The following is a 19,272-nucleotide window of genomic DNA, read 5'->3' as shown; positions in this document are numbered from 1 at the left end:
CGCCATAAGGAGAGTTTGTTGCTCGATTGAAGCTCAACAAAAACTTTTTAGACCATAAACTTACCAGCAACAGCACCGCCTCGAGTAAACACGCAAATTTATGGCCTTTACTGGCCAAAAAGATCAATTTTAATGCCCTTTTGATCAAAATTTCTATTTTGCGAGACCCTTTCTCATCACTTTGATTGCACACAGTGCCACATGCGAGCAGCACTCAACGTCAAAATAGTCAAAATCTGGAGTTTTTTTTTAAACCAAATTTTCAATTTTTGCTTTTTGGGTGTTTTTAGAACCGCCTTGAGTCAGGGGTATTCAAAAACACCCAAAAAGCAAAAAATGAAAATTTGGTTTATAGGACCTTTAAAAAAAAAAACTCCAGAAATCAACTTTTCACTTTCGCTTACTTTTCCAACGCGCTTTCGATATAAAACAGCTGCCAACTTTTGGCAACCTGTTATTTTGCACATTAGTTAGTCAGTTGCTTGAAAAATAATCCCGAAACATGTAAATAATTAGCAAGCGCCATAAAAAAACAAACGCGCCGAGTCTTTTGACGTTTAAACTCAATTAAATCGAAGGCTGGAGAAAACTGAGCGAGAGGCAAAGGCAAATAAAGAACAATATCTGTTCCAATGTTGAGCCAAATCGGTTAAGGTTAAGGTCGCTTTTTATCGTTTTAGTTTATATGGGGAAAATCGTGAAAATGTATGGGGAAAACATCGTTTCAGTATTTTTCTGCCAGGTGACCCAAAATCGACCAAGTATGAGATTCTTGTAGCAAATTCAATTCCCTACAACTTTGTCCAAGGGTGCAAAACGATCCGAGTTGATCCTAATTTTTGGTATTTTTTTTAGAAAAAAAAAATTTTTCTTTTAAGAGCAATTCTAGCTCAAATCAGGATTTTTTTCTGGTACTTTTTTACCCGACTCTCTCCGATTTCAATGAAACTTTTTAGACATGTTATCCTAGGCCTATTTAAGCCATTTTTGTGTATATGGAGCCAGTTGCACTCGATAATGACATTCTGTGGCGTAATGGGCTATCTACAATCACTTAGCTTAGAACATCTAAGTAAAGTAGTTACTTAGGAAAGTACGCAACTTACGGCCGTCATCCACAATCAACTTAGATCTTTTGCTGGGCTGATATACGTTGCTATGCAGTTGTTTGTTTACCTTTGATATTGAAACGTCAACTTACCGTAGATTTTGAAATTTTTCAAAGCATACGTCAGTTTCTAATTTGATTACTTTTCCATTGTAGAAGCTCGGCTTCATTTCCATTGATTCAAATTCCTAAGCTAAGTGAAATTTTCTAAGCTAAGTGATTGTAGATAGGGCCCCATTATGGGGTTTTAAATATTTTTGTATTTTGTAAATTAAATATTGCTGTATCTCTAAGCCGTAACATCGTATTAAAAAGTGACCGAAGACAAACTTGTAGGAAATTCGACGGGCTTTTTGAAAAAAATACACTGAAAGAAAAATACACGCCAATTCTATGTTTGAAAGTTAAATTTTAAGGTGATGTTAAATTTTAAGCTGTCAAAGACAAACTTATGGGAAATTGGACGAGCTTTTCGGTAAAAATATTCACGAGACTGAAAAATCAAGTCTGTCATATAGAAATTGCTAAAAACCACTAAAAAACCTATTTTTTTTCAACATTATTATTTTTAAAACCGCTGTATCTTCACAAGGATTGTACTTAGGACGATGGTCAATATGGAGACATTTATGCAAAATTGTCTGGGGAATCGATTCCCACTATCGGTTTTGGAAAATTTTGACCACTTTTCAAAAAAACAGTTTTAGTAAATGATTTTTGTATTTTTTTTAGTAGAGACATACCATCCTGCATTTTTCGTGAGTCTTTTTGTCACATTTTAGGCTATTTTCACAAAAATTTGAGCGAAAAAAAATCGTGCCATAACCTTAAAATTTAACTTTTAAACATAAAAATTTAAAAAACTCATAGAATTGGCGTGTATTTTTCTTTCAGTGTATTTTTTTCAAAAAGCCCGTCTAATTTCCTACAAGTTTGTCTTTGATCACTTTTTTATACGATGTAACGGCTTAGAGATACAGCAATATTTAATTTACAAAATACAAAAAAAATATTTAAAACTCGCCCTTTTCAAATGTCGTTATCGAGTGCAACTAGCTCCATATTCACAAAAATGGCTTATATAGGCCTAGGATAACTCGACTAAAAAGTTTCATTGAAATCGGAGAGGGTTGGGTACAAAAGTACCAGAAAAATTCCTGATTTGAGCTGGAATTGCTCTTAAATATACGTCCTATATACCGTCAGTGGGGGTGACTATGGGTCAAAAAACGATACACCTCTCGTAATTTCTTAATAACAAAAACAATTTAAACAACATCGAAAATCTTTCAACGTCGATTTGTTCTTAGATAGTTTACTGACATTTTCCCAAAATATGGTGGATTTTGATGAACACTACCTTGAATGCCAATAGTTTGAAAATTGACCCAATCTCACCCCTTAGAGGGGGTGACATTAGGTCAAATGAAACTAAAATGATGCTCAAATACAACGATATGGTAAAAACAAGTCATCCAACAATGTTTCTTGTTCGGGGAATCGTATTGACATGCTACAATGTTTGAAGTGGAGATTTTCAAACATTTGGGTAGTTTTCGAGCAATTCTAACAAAAGTATTAGAAAATGATTTTCGAGAGGTCATTTTTGGCCAAAAACATACCTCAACTTTAGACAGCTGCCAAAATAACAGGATTTGTTCTAGGAACGAGATTTTTCAGCGAAGTCATCTTAAGATGTCCCCTACACAACCCTTTTAACAGAATTCAGTTTCAATGAGAAGAACCTGAGAAATAGTAAAATCCGTAAAAATCACTTTGACCCAATCTCACCCCCCAGACCCAATGTCACCCCCACTGACGGTACCCATTATTTACATTCAAGTTCATAAGCTAATTCCTTTAGGACATTTGAAACAAAGAGAACCTTAAAACTTAACCAATTTGGCTCAAAATTGGCTTAATTAGTTACTTATTTTTGCCTAAAGAATCGAGCCCGGGGATATCTCTTAAGATTTTCCAAAAATTTCATTTTTTCTTGTCACCGTATTGTGCAATTAAAGTGATGAGAAATGGTCTCGCAAAATAAAAAAAAATGAATAAAAGAGCATTGAAATTGATATTTTTGGCCAGTAAATGACATTAACATGCGTGCTTACTCAAGGCGGTGCTGCTGCTGGTAATTTTGTGGCCTAAATAGTTAATCGAGGAACAAACTCTCCATGTGGCGAAGATAGGTGTTTGATTAAAAAGGGTATATTTCCCACTTACGACAGAGTGTTCGCTTAACATTTCGTCACAAATGGCAGCGCTAAGCAGACCCAATAGAGCGCTGGAAGAAAAAAGGAACTAAGCTGAAAATTAAAAATGGGGCGTGGCCCAGTGCATTCTCGTCAGGTTAGAATACACTTGGGATTTTTTTATTTGTCAATAGAAGGATTCATCAAGAAGCTAAAAATTTTGAATAATCATAGATCATTTCCTTCGTGAGGAAGGGCGTCAAAGGGCGCGATGGCTGTAAGATCGCTTCCTGAACCCTCTAACGCCCATGGTTACTCCAGAGCACCACTCATTTTTGACTTCAAAATGCAATATCTCAACGGCAATCAGGGTTGCGAATGAGCGAGCGCTCACGGAAAGCTTGCTCGCTCCAGCTGGAGCGTGAGTTTTTATCAGGTAGCTCGTGCTCGCTCACGCTCACCGGAGCGTTTTGCGCTCACGTGAGCTGGTGAGCCAAAGTAGGTAGTTGTTTTTTCCTGTTGAAGCATCTGCCTGTTTGAAACGAAGTTTCTAGAACTATCTCAGCACAGGCAGCAAAAACAAACAAGAAAGTGGTCGAACAAACAAAAGTAGGCAATGAAATGGATTTGACCAGAGAACCGAAATTTACGTTCTATTTAAAATCTAGACATTTTTCGAAAAAACTAAATTCATAATGTAAACATTCATTGGCGTGAAGAGATGCACTGTTTGTTCACAAATCAAATCCATATTGTTTTGTTGTTATGTACAAAAATATTGACAATTTATGTATATTTTTTCAATTTTTAAATAATCTTTTAAACAGTTACAATCATCCATGTTCAAAAATCATATATAACTTGTAATTGAATATTTTCAGAGGTTTGGTTGCGAAAGTGTTGAATAAAATCCACTTGTTGGAAGAAGAGCCAACCTTTTCGTGGTGAAAAATGTTGACAATTCATTTGATTTGAGTCAAAAGGGTTATTTCAACCCTTAGGAATTTTAAGGCATATATTTAAAATTGAACTGTTTCAAAAATGTTACCCTACAGAAAACAGATTAATGTTATATTTTAATCAACCAAGCATTTAACCTTGAATCGAACTTACCAAAGCATAAATCTTCTTGAATCAATTCATTGTTTTGTAAGTTTTTCTAAGGTTTACAGGACCGTTTATTTAGGCGTCTATACCCCTCCTCCCCTCTCTGCTACAATAAGGCGCTTAAATTCTAAAAAATATTTATACATTCAACGGTATGTCTAAAAATTATTTGACCCTTGCGAATCCAACCTTTTATTTAAAAACATGATTGATAAAAATGAGCTATTCCAATTCATATATCATAAAATTTGTTCACAAAGTCATATTTCCACACCTTACGCAAAAAAATCCATCTAGAATTGAAAAAAAAACTTTCTCAAAAACGTTAAATGATTAGCGACACGTCCAAAATGAGCGCTCCGTGAGCGAAATATGAGCGTGAGCGCGAGCGTGGAGCAAACACGAGCTGAAAAAATCGGAGCAAACGTGAGCGCGGGCAAACGTGAGCTAGCTCGCGCAGCGCTCCTCCTCACGAATGAGCGAAAAGTGAGCGCTCACGAGCGCGTGAGCGCGTGAGGAACGCAACACTGACGGCAATCCACTTTTTCAACCTGAATCAACCTACACTGATTTATGTAGAATGTTATCTGGTCAGCCATTAAAAGTTCAGCAATTTTGGTCAAATCAGTGATTCTGACTAGTAATAAAGAAAACATAAAAAATCTCGATTTCGTTTGGGCGAGAAGGGGTTAACAAAAACCTTTTTTGTTGCCGCCGGGGATAATCGGGAAAGCTATCTTAGTCATCAAAAAATCAAATTATTCGCTCTACAGCATTGCCTTGGCGTTCTCGATTGCGAGATTCCTACTCGAAACTAGGTGTCCGAAGGCTTGATTGTTGAGGCAATTGCAAACCTCTTTTTACACCTAAGCTTCCATCCACCCCGGGATTCGAACTGACGACCTTTGGATTGTGAGTCCAACTGCCTACCAGCGACTCCACCGAGGCAGGACCCAGGGAGACGACTCCTACACCTGGACTGAGCTAACGACCTAACCTCTAGGTTAGACCGGGGCCAACATTTACTTCCCTGTCCGACGGAAGGCGTGATCAGACAAATCTCGTCTCAAAATTTGCCACCGGGACCTTCTGGGATCAAACCCAGGCCGACTGGGTGAGAGGCAACCACGCTTACCCCTACACCACGGTCCCGGCTTATATCTTAGTCATGTGTTGGCTAAATCTCGAATTTTTCTACCATGGACCATGTTCCTGATTCACCGGTTCCAGGTGGCCAAAGTGTCCGGATGGCCTCGGACAGTCTTTTGAGGGATAGTAATCAACTTTCCAGAGCCAGTAGATATTTTTTGACATGTCGCATGGCATATTTCCGTGACTTCTAGATTTTGTCCCCCACGGTTGTACCACGGAACCGGTTCCGGAGGTCCCGGGGCTACCTGAAGGGGTCATTATATGTCGTTAACACATTGGGGGATTTGTTTTTGATAATACTTCAGTTTTTTTTTTTTTTACACTAAAGAGTAGTGCGGTGCCTGTGTGGACGCTCAGTCCTGTTTTCTCGTGTTATTTTCCGTCTCTTTTATGTCGCTGTTCGAGTGCATGGGGTGATTGGTCATTATAATTAAATAATGGCATCAGTAGTGCGGTGCCTGTGTGGACGCTCAGTCCTGTTTTTTCGTGTTATTTTCCGTCTCTTTTATGTCGCTGTTCGAGTGCATGGGGTGATTGGTCATTATAATTAAATAATGGCATCAGTAGTGCGGTGCCTGTGTGGAGCGTCCAGTCCTGTTTTTTCGTGTTATTTTCCGTCTCTTTTATGTCGCTGTTCGAGTGCATGGGGTGATTGGTCATTATAATTAAATAATGGCATCAGTAGTGCGGTGCCTGTGTGGACGCTCAGTCCTGTTTTTTCGTGTTATTTTCCGTCTCTTTTATGTCGCTGTTCGAGTGCATGGGGTGATTGGTCATTATAATTAAATAATGGCATCAGTAGTGCGGTGCTTGTGTGGACGCTCAGTCCTGTTTTTTCGTGTTATTTTCCGTCTCTTTTATGTCGCTGTTCGAGTGCATGGGGTGATTGGTCATTATAATTAAATAATGGCATCAGTAGTGCGGTGCTTGTGTGGACGCTCAGTCCTGTTTTCTCGTGTTATTTTCCGTCTCTTTTATGTCGCTGTTCGAGTGCATGGGGTGATTGGTCATTATAATTAAATAATGGCATCAGTAGTGCGGTGCCTGTGTGGACGCGCAGTCCTGTTTTTTCGTGTTATTTTCCATCTCTTCTGTGTCGCTACTTGTGTACATGGGGTGATTGGTCTTCTTCTTCTTCTTTTTTCTTTATTTTTAGTTCGCGCGTTCGTTGGCCAATGAGTTTATTTTTGTCCTCTTTACATAGTTTTCGATAGAAACGATCCGAATTCTTTTTTTTTTCGAGACAAGCAAGTCGTATTGCTGGATTAAGTCCTTTCTATATCATCGATGATCGGAAGGCACGCCGACGAATATGTTTTAAGGCTTATGATATAAAATCATTTCAATGAATAAAGCCCTTCTTACATCACCGTTGATCGGAAGGCACGCCGACGAAGAATTTCTGGAGAATCGCGGTCGAATTAATACTACATTTAAAATTCTAGATAGCTATCTTTCGGATTCGATTGTGAGTAGCGGGACTTCGCGGTTACTATGAAACGTATTTTTTGGAGTCTTTTTATATTTTAAATTTATAAGTCCTTCTTTTATCATCGTTGATAGGAAGGCACGCCGCCGGTTAAGTTCGTTTAAGTTATTGTTTTAATTTCATTACAATCGGTTACGTGGTGTCCTGTTTTCTTTTCGTTTATTTTCGTTGATCGTAATAATTTATTCCAACTGGCAGCTTTAGTATTATTTCATCTACTATTTTTGACATTTGCTCGCGTTATCTTAATTGTACCAACAGTAAAAATATACTGATAAGTCCAGCCCATAGCACTACCGCTCGGTTGGCACGCGTTCGATTAAAACAAACTTTTTAAATAACCAATTATTTATCTTTCCGCAGCCGGCTGCCTAAGATTTAAAATTTTAACCGATAAACCAAATGCTCATGGTCACATCACTGCCACTCGTGAATCCTGACCTCATACCCATCTACTAACCCCCTCAAAACTCATGTGATACTTTGTCGGAGAAGCAGTCGATTGGGCGGTCTCTATCACTCAAGTATCGGACTAACATTCCCATCCACTTCCCCGTGACCCTACCACTGGTCGTGGCCGGCGCCGGTATTGATCAGCATGATAGGGGCCTTTGAGAAGTTGCGAAGCGAGGAAAGATAGCACCCACTTATCTTCCACGGCTCGTGGATGTAACTTCTGGAGGTCCTGGTCAATAACGGAGTAGCAACTGCGGGTGGGCACCTATGCTTATGCTTATGCTTATACTTCAGTTTTTTACACTAAAACTGCATACTATAGAAGAAAAATATTGAGTAACCATAATGTGACCCCACTGGCCAAAACGAAGGTACCCCAAGGGAATCTGCGATTAATCCGTAACAATCCGAAATTCGGGCCCAACTCAAAAGTCATTCGAAACTAGACTAAAAACTGGACCTGCCCTGAAAGTTTCGTCAAAATTGGATGAAACGAACCGGAGATATGATTTTTTACATTTTAAAATTTTGTTTCTAAGGAGGCATGGCCTTTAGGGTGTTAGTTGGCAACACATCGAAACAGCCATCACAACCTCCGCGTGAATTCTTTCAGGTTAGAACAGATACAGAAAAAAACGTTACATAATCCACCCTTAGGTGGTTGGTGCCCTCCTCACATTTAGAAGGTAATGCTATCCAAAATAGATACAAAAGGGTGGACCTTTCAGTGTTCTATCAACTTGATTCATTATTCATACCATCAGATTGGGTAGTCAGATCTTCATAATTCAGGGCACTAATTAACTTAACTTTTGATAGGGTCTGATCCGAGCCACGTAGCCCAGTGGTAACGCTTCCGCCTCGCAATCGGTAGATCGGGGTTCAAATCCCGGCTCGGACCAACACAATTGGTGATCTTTTCCCTTCTGGAATCGATTGCTTAGTAAAGGGAAGGTAGTGTATCGTCACAAACTGGACCTTATCACGACACCTTAGGGAGGCGACCTATGGAATGTTAACATTAATCTTAACATGTTAACATTAAGTTGAGAATGAAACTGCCACTGAATCCGCTTTGTAAATGCCGGCCCCGATACTCTTCAAGGGTGTTCCCTTCAGGAACTGGGAAAGATTTACTTTTTGATAGGGTTGTCAGATCTTCAATCTTTTGAACTCGTTGAAAAGGACTCCTAATTACCTATCCAATAGATCCGATCCGGATAGATCTGGACAACGTTTTCATCAAATTATCTGAGATCTGGCCTCTAAAAAGTGCATAAATAGCACTTAAGTGCTTATAACTTTTGATAGGGTCGTCAGATCTTCAATCTTGTAAACTCGTTGAAAAACCTTTCTAAAATTGTATAACATGACGGGATTTCTTACAAAAACCACCCTTTTTACAATCTTTCGGGCTTGAGCTAAAATCGATTTTTTAACTTAACTTTTGAAGTACTTAACTAAACTTTATAATTATGGGACTTATGAGACTTATGTGACCTTGGGATCGAATGAGACCAAATCGGTTCAGCCAGTGCCGGATAACCCAGTGCAATTTTTTTTTATCAACATCCCACCACACACACAGACATTTGCTCAGAATTTGATTCTGAGTCGATAGGTATACATGAAGGTGGGTCTAGGAGGTCAAATTAAGAATTACGTTTTTCTAGTGATTTTATAGCCTTTCGTCAGTAAGGTGAGGTGGTGTTTCTTTTCATGTTCTTAAAAAATAAATGTTTAATATTTTCCCTATTATTATTTTTCGTATATTTAGACAGTATAATTTAAGTTTCTCCTTGAAATAACTACCATCTCTTTGTCCGTCGTTATAACTTTATGGGACCAGCTGTTTTCGGTACGTAAGGTCCAAAGTAGATGATTTCACGACATTTCTACGACTAGAATTATAAGTTTATTGAAATCGATGCTGCAATACACGGGAGTTGAATGTTTTATATGTTTATAGGACCTATTCAAAAAAAAAAAAAAAAAAACTTTACACTTGGAATGTTTTGGAAAAATTGCTATATTTTTTCGAGAACTGCATAACAACAATATTTTCTGGGTTTACACAAATGTTTTTTTTCTGTTTTTCAAATGGATTTAACTAAGTCCACAAGTTCGAGGGCATGGTTGACAAAGGGAGCGCGTGGTCATGAAAAATATTCGGAGTGAAAATGATTTCTTTTGTGATTTTCAAAGCCCTTCCTATATCATCGTTGATCGGAAGGCACGGCGTCGGGTGGATTGTGTTTAAATTTTTCGAATAAGGTTTTATTTTTTTGCGGCGAAAAAGCCATTTCTATATAATCAACGAAAGACGCACTGACAATTTGGATCGTTGAGTTAATAGTGGAGCAAAATAACTGTGTGAGAGTGAGTTTGTGTGTTAACCAGAAAGACCGATTTCGTAGAGAATTGCTCTACTATTACAGAGAAACCTCTTTTTACGCGGTGGCGTTACGCTTTTTGTTTCGTCGATTTCCCTTGAACCATACAATATTTTTGCAAGCATCAAAAAGCGTTTTCTAGATCTGAACAAAACCTACAAATTGCTTTGAAAAGATTGCAAAAATGTTGCGTCGTTCCAGCTAAATCGACAAATTAGACAAACGTAACGCACCGCGTAAAAAGATGTTTTACTGTATATTATACTATATTATATTATACTGTTCCGCATCATTTTATTTTGGGTCGCTAAGTTCAAATAAGACTAAAACAACGCTCCAACGCAATAACTATAAGAAAAAATCTCATATGTTTCGCAGGTTAAAGACTCGGTCCTAACTCCGTCTAATTTGCAAAATTTGAACAAATTGTTTTGCAAATGTGTTGATAAAAACTTGCTTAGTAACTTCCGATCAAGCTATGCGTTGAAATTACTTTTCAATTAGATGCCAACATATTAGGTGCCCGATGAAAATACATGCCGTTCCACTATTATACTTGTGTATAATTTTAGAATTGGATTCGATTAGGTTATCCAAAAACCTTCACAGGTAATCGATCAAACTTTGAACCGTTTTTCAAAACAGATCATGCTTTGAATTGAAGAATTGTATGGACCAATCAATGATGCAACATACATATCTGTTTAATTAGGGCAGCTCATTGTATTGGTAGAATTATCAGCCTTGGTGTTTCTTTAGAGAACTGTCTGAGTAGGTAATCAACCACTTTGACCGTTTCCTAGATTCAATTTGACTGCGCTTACCTATACTTTTTGTGATTATTTGAATAAGTTTTGTATGCATGGCTAAAAAACCCTTATAGACGTTCAAGGTATTTTTCTATGATGTTCACCTAAAAAGTTGTTTCCAATGTTGCCGGCTAATTCAACAATGGCGTTTTTTTGTTACTTTTCTTTGATACATCTTCATACTAATGTTTGTTATTTTGGCTCTGTTTAAATCCAATTTGATATGGATACTTATATATTTAAATACATACCGTTTATTATAGCAGGAATTTATTCATTCTTTAGTACTAGATATATCTGGACGATTCAGATAAAACTAAAGTGTCTTTCAGTAGCATCCACCCTATTGTGGAGTCTGCTGCTTAGGCACCGGCTCGGTTGGCTCAGTCGCGCTCTGCTCGCCCTTCGCATCTCCCGCGGGCATCTCTTGACCCTGACTGGACACAGTATCCACCACAAGAGCAACAGACTTGGCTTCCTCGCTCACAACACTGTCCGATGCCGCACCTTCGTCCGCCGGGGAACTTCTGTTGCTGATTCCAGCGCTAGGCGCAGTGGCCACGGCGGAGGCAATCTGGAGCGATTCAACCTTCCGTTTGAGCGCCTCGATTTCATTCCTGGCATCGGTCAGATCGTTTTCCAGGCACGCGATTGTATGCTTGTCCTTGACCTTTTCGCCAAGATTCTCCAGTAGGAACTCGATCGCGTTGTCCGGCCGGTCCGTGTTGCACTTGATCAGAACCTTGGTGATAGCATCCAGCACGCCCTTGCGGTCTAGGTACTTGCGGAATTCTTCCTTGGAACCGTCAATCGGCTGTGAAAGAAAGACACGTGGTTTTGCGAACTCGTAGCAGATTCTTTCCGTAATTTGACTTTACCTTGAAACTGGACATTTTGTTAATGTGAAGGATCGATATCGCTTGAAAAAAATAATCCAAAAATAAAAATCAACTTGCCACAATTAAAGGTAATTTAACTGCGGTTTCGGAAATCTAGTGTTTTGTGATTGCTTCTCTGCAACAATGGCAAAATGAATTGTTTTATCAGAACACTGATGAAGCACGACAATGAAAATGGATACACACACTGTTAATACGTTTAATAACATTTCGTAGAATAAATGTCACTCGACACGACACTCATTGCAAATGAGTACTTTTAATCCTTAGCTCGGGTTGACAGTGGAGGCTGAATATGAATACTGTATTCAAAAATCTAAATATCTGTAGCTTAAGACCCAGTCAACCCAATCGGAATTCTGAAACGGAATTCAATTCAAAGGTTTACGAATTCCGTTTCAAACGCAACAACCAGTTCCGTTCCGTCTCCCCTCCCCCTGGAAGACAATTTAAATTAAGGGCCAATAGAGTAATCTGTATCCAGATTTTTAAGCGAAGATGGCGTTCGAATGTTGAACGTCCGAAATGTCAAAATCGTGCAAGAGCACCAACATTAGAAAACAAAATGCGGCTGTCATGCCATGGCACACTTTTTTCGTAACGTTGGTACAACTGCGTGATTTTGACATTTCGGGCGTTCACCATTCGAACGCCATTTTCGCTTAAAAAACTGGATAAAGTATATACGATATCGAGAAATTAAAAGTGAGAGTGTGTGCGTGCAACATGGAGTTAAACTTTTCAAAGTGCCATGGTAATCTTCACAGCAACTTCACAGAAAGTTTAACTCCATGTTGCACACACTCTCACTTTTAATTTCTCGATATATATATATATATATATATATATATATATATATATATATATATATATATATATATATATATATATATATATATATATATATATATATATATATAAATGTCAAAATCGTGCAAGAGCACATATATATATATATATATATATATATATATATATATATATATATATATATATATATATATATATATATATATATATATATATATATATATATATATATATATATATATATATATATATATATATATATATATATATATATATATATATATATATATATATATATATATACACATGTTGCACACACACACTCTCACTTTTAATTTCTCGATAGAGTTAGGGGCAGGGGGGCAGAATGGACCATGGGGGCAGAACGGGTCACCCTTGGTTTTGAGCTTTAGAATGGATTTAGACCAACTGTAAGGCAAGTATCTTATAAAGGACGTCAAATAGCATCACCATACCGAAAACGACGTTTGAATTCATTGTATTTTTCGAATTATGAGCAAAAATGTAAATTTATTGACAAAACCACGCAAATCGAGGGAGATGACACTTCGCGATTTGGTTAAAATTGCATCAAATTCAACCTTATTCGCTCATCGCCCCTTCATCGTGGTTGTTTTTTGCTCATCGCGGCGAATCGCGCCCATCGTGGTCAAATCGTGCTCGAATGAAAATTTTATTTTGATGAATTCGAGCAGTCAAAAATAAAATAAACAACGAATGTGGATTGGGATTCGAGTGAAAATGAAAAGTCTGTTGATTTTTGCCCTGCTGGTTCTGCTCACCGTGGACGGTGGTTCCCGGTTGATGGCCCACTCCGCCGCCGAGGATGAGTTGAACGTGGAGGTTGAAGGAGAGGACGCGTCGGTGACGGGCCAGGCTGAGGAAACGGACAATTAGCCGGAAACGACGAACTCTCGCGACGCTGATACGTTCCTGTTGTTTACCAGTCCGCTGCACTTGAATCTGGTTCGCAGTTTGAGCTTCCGACCAGCCCATTTGAGTTCTTGGTCGGATTCGACAACAAAGGCGATGATTTCATCATGGAAACCGTCCAGCCCTCGTTTCGCTATCCGATGGACTTCAACTACTTACTCCAAAACTTCTCGGCCATCGCGATCAAACGCGAAATCAAACCCGGCCACGAGGCGACCATTCCGTACTCGTTTCCGTCAGAATCATTCGCCGGACGTCCGTTCGGGATTAACATTGCGCTGAACTACCGCGACGCCAGCGGAAACCGTCTCGATCATCAAGGTCTACGAGGGCCTGGACGGCAAAACGTTCTTGCTGTAAAAGTTCCTGGCCGCAGTCGTCGTGCTGCTGCTCGTCCTCGGCAAGCGGTTCCTTGGTTCGTAAGGCGGTGTTTGACCCGGCAAAAACCGGTACGATCATCACCAGGCGAGTTTTCAGGAGACGTTGAACTCGCTGAGGCCGGAGGTAAAGGTTAAGCAGGAGATTCGGTTGAGTTTAGCTGGGTTGATACCTACTTCGGGAGGAAGTGATCCGGAAGATTTTGGAGCGGAACTCGATTGCGAATCCGGAGAAGGAGTTGGTTCGTGGGGTTTATCGCAAGTTGTACGACACGTTGGTCGCTGAGTTGGATGGAATAGATAACGGCGTTCCGATGTTTTAGGGTGAGCCCAAGTACACGAGTACCCGCGTGAGGCACTTCAATCCGGCTTGGAATAAGACGGTGGACGACGTGGTCAATCGCTTTGAAAAGGCCAAAGCTTGCGTTGCCGTGGAGTTCATCAACAAGGTGCTTTACTACCCGAATCGTTGGTGACCGGCACGGGCCATCGTGAAAAAGGCCGTCCGGAGTCGACTCGAGGTGCACTTTTGCTCCTGGAAGGTGCACCCGTACGATCTGGAAGACGAGCACGGAATCGGCGGCCTGCCCAAGTACGTCATCTACTTCAAAAGGCCGAACGATTGGCGCGTGGTCTGCGTCCCGCTGGAAACGGCCAGCTCTGTGTGCCGCAAGTGGTGCGGCAAGCAGGACAATAAGCTGGAGGAGGTCTCCGGCATCGAGGGAGCGAACTTTTGCCACCAGACGGGCTTCTACGGGGGAAACAGGACGCGTGAGGGTTGCGCTGCAGATGGCCGTGGTCAGTCTGGAGGAGAAGTAGGAGTGAGGGATATTGAAAAACAAAAATGTGTACGGCAAGCGCAAGCAATCGCCGACGGTGCCCAAGAAACCGGAACCGCTAACCACAAGGACGTCTCAAGAAAATCCAAAACTCCTTTAAACGGCGACAAAATGTCCCACAAGCAAAGCCCCCGGCAGCGAATAGCTTTTCTCGCGCGCAACTTATCTCATCATCTACGGTTTGGATAAAACCGCAGCATCAGCAACTGGCCACGATGCAGATCGTACTGGATGCGTTTGAAAGTGATCCCAACAATGCGTTGTAGAAAAAAGCAAAAACTGCTCGAATGGAAATGCTTCCAAATTCGAATTCTGAAACGGAATCTAGTTAGAATCCAATTAGATTCCATTTCGGAATTCAAATTGAACTGACTGGGATGGTTTATACTACAGATTGTCAAAGGAGCTTTGATGGCGCGCCAATAGAGTTATCTAAGCCCGAGCTCACGCACACCAGCACCCCATTTGTTTTGCTGGCGGGTACAAAATTTAACCTCAATCTTTTTCGTGTACGTACACGCAATACATGCGCACGTAGATAACTCTATATAGAGTTATCTAAGCCCGAGCTCACGCACACCAGCACCCCATTTGTTTTGCTGGCGGGTACAAAATTTAACCTCAATCTTTTTCGTGTACGTACACGCAATACATGCGCACGCAGATAACTCTATGGGCCATCTCCATACAAACAGGCGGCAAAATTATTTTTTGATTTTTATATGTTTTTTCATACAAATTTGGGTAATTGTATGGTATCGAAATGATATACGTCCATTTTTATGACTTTTCATGTTTTTCTATAGTTGATTTTTATAATAAATAGTCTTTTCATACATTTGCAAGTGCAACAGAATTGCGTATCGAGAAATTAAAAGTGAGAGTGTGTGCAACATGGAGTTAAACTTTTTATGAAGTTGCTGTGAAGGTTACCATGACCATGGTTGCGAGTTTATATTATTAAATTATGGATGAGCTAATACATCCCCACTTTAAGGACCCCTCCCTCCTCTTTCTTTCACCCCCCCCCCCCACCTGCCCTCCAACAAGATTTTGTTAAGCGTAATAAATTCATTTTAAGTCAAATATTTATTTGTTCAGCCAGAGGCTGACTTCGAATTCCCTACGTTGTGTTGTTGTTGTTGTCCAGGCGCGTAGAATCTCCAATTGAATAGAAATAAAACAATCATTTAAGTGGACTGCAGAGCCAACCGTCTCGGACGGTGGTCAGCGCGCGACGAGGCAAAAGCTTTATTGTTCTGTTCTGGTCAGTACAATAGTGGTAAGGAAGTAAACATACAGGGGATGGACACAAATACCGTCTTGCACGAACATTATTATTTACTGCTGTGTGTTTCTTTTTGTGAGTCCATGCTATATAACTATGTTAAAGGTACTTTTTATGATGATCCAACCAAAATTTGGATCAGTTTCATGGATTGATCGCAGAAATTGTTGTTGTTGCGTGTCTCGCGGCGCAGTTCGACGTACGCGTTGACGATATACTCGAACAGTTCCGGCCTGAAGATGACCAGCATTTCGCGCTTGCACAGTGCGATGTACCGGCGGGTAAGCGACAAGTCCAGAGTGCACGATAGCGACAGATTTCTGTAGCTGTGAACTAAGGTGATGCGTTTGGCCAGACGAAGATTGTTGTCGCGGCCCAGAAGGTGCCAGAGAAGGTCTAAACGGGAAAGCGGGACGGCTGGATGTTCTGCTCGATTGTGCGTGCCCAAATGGCCGTAAATCTCTGGCAATTCGCGTGTAAAAGTCAGCTTGGCCAAAGACACATATGGTCACCGAACGCGAAATGTGTCCCACGGGAACCTGATCGATCTCCTTGAAATTCTTAAACCTCGCGTCTGCAGAAACAAACAGCCACCGGATGCGTACTCCCGTCAATCCCCCGAAGGAGAATCCTGACCTGGGTCATTTGCACCGTTGGTCAGGGTAGCTTCCTCACCGGAGACAGCGGACGCTTTCTCCCTGGTCACCGTTTTGAAGTCCCGGAGTATGGCCACCGCGTGTCGAAGAGAGTTCTCGCCGGATTAGTTCACCACGAGACAATCTTCCGCCGCGGCCATCTCCTGGTGGAGATGATAGTCGTAATGAAGGTGACCGCGATAGTGGCTGGTTCGCTGGTTATAACTCCTTCACCCAGCACGTAACTGGCTCGTTTTTTGAACGTTCTCTTCCACCGGCAAATTCTACGAGGTCCACTCCCGGGTGCCTCGAGCACGTTGGGATGCCTCCGCAGGGGCTTTCGTTTGCCGCAAACGACGACGGAACTTGCAGGCGTATAAAAACGTCGGATGAAAACATTTTGTTTTGTTTTGATGTTTTGACGTTTACACGCTAATCTGAAAAAACTCATATTATAGAGCAAAACATTCCCATCATTCCAATTATTCTGGAATAAAAATGGAATGATTCCAGAATGATCGAGTGTCAACCCCCTTGGGTAAGGAAGTAAACATACAGGGGATGGACACAAATACCGTCTTGCACGAACATTATTATTTACTGCTGTGTGTTTCTTTTTGTGAGTCCATGCTATATAACTATGTTAAAGGTACTTTTTATGATGATCCAACCAAAATTTCGATCAGTTTCATGGATTGATCGCAGAAATTCATCATGCTAAGTCAATATTTTGCTGAATACTTATTTCGGTATCAAACTGAGATTCTCCAGTTTCGCTTGAGAAACTTCGGTACGAATACCTTATTTTGACTAAGGTACTCAATTTTAAATATAGGCAACAGAAAATTCCAATAAAGTCATTTTGAACTTCTTGAAACCAGGTATTGATTTTTGAGGCGACGATGCCCACGAAGTAGGTAGCAAAGCAAGTGAAATAAACGGGCGCATATGTAGATTGCAGCAAATTTTGATAAAACGTAAATGTTCATAATGGCATATCTCCGAAAACGCAAAAAAATCGCAGGCTGGAAATTTCAGCAATGTTAGATTATGATCCAATCTTTCAAGTGATCTTAGTTTCATGTTTAGCATCGGTTAGCAAAAAAAGTACTCGATTAACAAACACAAAAAATAAGTTTTGACAAAAAAATGCTCCAGTTATTCGATGAAAACTTCAGTTTTTGGAAGGCAAACAACATTTTATCTATTACTAGTTTCAAAGCTTATCTCATTACCTTTCCAACGATGTATAATTGTCCTAATAAAATATTTAAAATGGCTGAGCTATGTTAAAATTAAACAATCAGCCATTTTTACGAAAAACGCTAGTTTTTTACTCCATTTTTTGACATTCAGCTTGCATATCTCCGTAAGGCGTCATCCATAAAGTATGTCACGCAATAGGAGAGAGGGGGGGGTCTGAGAAAGTGTGACATTGCGTGTTAGGAAAAGCGTGACAAAGGGGGGGAGGAGCTAAATTTTGGCCGATTTTAGCGTGACGTACTTTATGGATGAAGCCTAATGAACAAACTTAGAGCTTTGAAAATTTGGATTTTTCTTAGTTAGAATGTTTACTTTCGAGAAAAAAATACCAAAAAATATTTGGAGAAGGTAACTTTTTTGAAACTTGGCCACCCAATGTACCATAGTGCGCGCCATCTGAACTTGAAAAAGTTCACCAATCAAATAAGCAACAGATGGCGCGTTGCAAAAAGCTTTTTCTTCTTTTGACATTTTTAAGGTGCTTTTCCAATGTACGTAAACTCTATATCCACTGTTGCAGTCGCCACTTTTGGCTTTAAACTCACTTTACAAGGGGATATTGAGCTGTCAAATCGCAACATGGAGTTAAACTTTCTGTGCAGTTGCTGTGAAGCTTACCAAGGCTTTTCAAAAAGTTTAACTCCATGTTGCACGCACACACTCTCACTTTTAATTTCTCGATAGAGTTAGGGGCAGGGGGGGGGGCAGAATGGACCATGGGGGCAGAACGGGTCACCCTTGGTTTTGAGCTTTAGAATGGATTTAGACCAACTGTAAGGCAAGTATCTTATAAAGGACGTCAAATAGCATCACCATACCGAAAACGACGTTTGAATTCATTGTATTTTTCGAATTATGAGCAAAAATGTAAATTTATTGACAAAACCACGCAAATCGAGGGAGATGACACTTCGCGATTTGGTTAAAATCGCATCAAATTCAACCTTATTCGCTCATCGCCCCTTCATCGTGGTTGTTTTTTGCTCATCGCGGCGAATCGCGCCCATCGTGGTCAAATCGTGCTCGAATGAAAATTTTATTTTGATGAATTCGAGCAGTCAAAAATAAAAATAAACAACGAATGTGGATTGGGATTCGAGTGAAAATGAAAAGTCTGTTGATTTTTGCCCTGCTGGTTCTGCTCACCGTGGACGGTGGTTCCCGGTTGATGGCCCACTCCGCCGCCGAGGATGAGTTGAACGTGGAGGTTGAAGGAGAGGACGCGTCGGTGACGGGCCAGGCTGAGGAAACGGACAATTAGCCGGAAACGACGAACTCTCGCGACGCTGATACGTTCCTGTTGTTTACCAGTCCGCTGCACTTGAATCTGGTTCGCAGTTTGAGCTTCCGACCAGCCCATTTGAGTTCTTGGTCGGATTCGACAACAAAGGCGATGATTTCATCATGGAAACCGTCCAGCCCTCGTTTCGCTATCCGATGGACTTCAACTACTTACTCAAAACTTCTCGGCCATCGCGATCAAACGCGAAATCAA

The 19,272-nt window shown here is 40.4% G+C and overlaps 1 protein-coding gene and 3 pseudogenes across 2 annotated transcripts; 3 read left to right on the top strand and 1 right to left on the bottom strand.

Annotated features, from left to right (window-relative positions):
• Positions 1-9,256: 9,256 nt before the first annotated feature.
• LOC6046192 (c-Myc-binding protein) lies at positions 9,257-11,825 on the bottom strand. 2 transcript variants are annotated; one of them, XR_005277632.1, is made up of 3 exons: positions 11,591-11,825; positions 10,964-11,526; positions 9,257-9,482 (listed from the first exon to the last, which is right to left on the bottom strand). XR_005277632.1 is itself a non-coding variant. In XM_001863388.2 (2 exons), the coding sequence occupies exons 1-2, from the start codon at positions 11,603-11,605 to the stop codon at positions 11,056-11,058; spliced, it is 486 nt and encodes a 161-aa protein (XP_001863423.1). In that variant the 5' UTR covers positions 11,606-11,825; the 3' UTR covers positions 10,947-11,055. The 2 variants fall into 2 exon arrangements, 1 of the variants encoding a protein (XP_001863423.1); XM_001863388.2 differs by lacking the exon at positions 9,257-9,482 and having other exon boundaries at positions 10,947-11,526.
• A 1,358-nt stretch (positions 11,826-13,183) lies between these two features.
• On the top strand, positions 13,184-13,798 carry LOC119767223 (annotated as a pseudogene).
• A 111-nt stretch (positions 13,799-13,909) lies between these two features.
• On the top strand, positions 13,910-14,571 carry LOC119766127 (annotated as a pseudogene).
• Positions 14,572-18,882: 4,311 nt separating this feature from the next.
• Positions 18,883-19,272, top strand: part of LOC119766126 — a 614-nt pseudogene continuing 224 nt past the window's right edge.

Source organism: Culex quinquefasciatus, chromosome 2 (genome assembly GCF_015732765.1).
Source record: "Culex quinquefasciatus strain JHB chromosome 2, VPISU_Cqui_1.0_pri_paternal, whole genome shotgun sequence".
Lineage (NCBI taxonomy): Eukaryota > Metazoa > Arthropoda > Insecta > Diptera > Culicidae > Culex > Culex quinquefasciatus.
The sequence above is the reverse complement of the archived record's forward strand: the minus strand, read 5'-3'. Positions and strand labels throughout refer to the sequence as shown.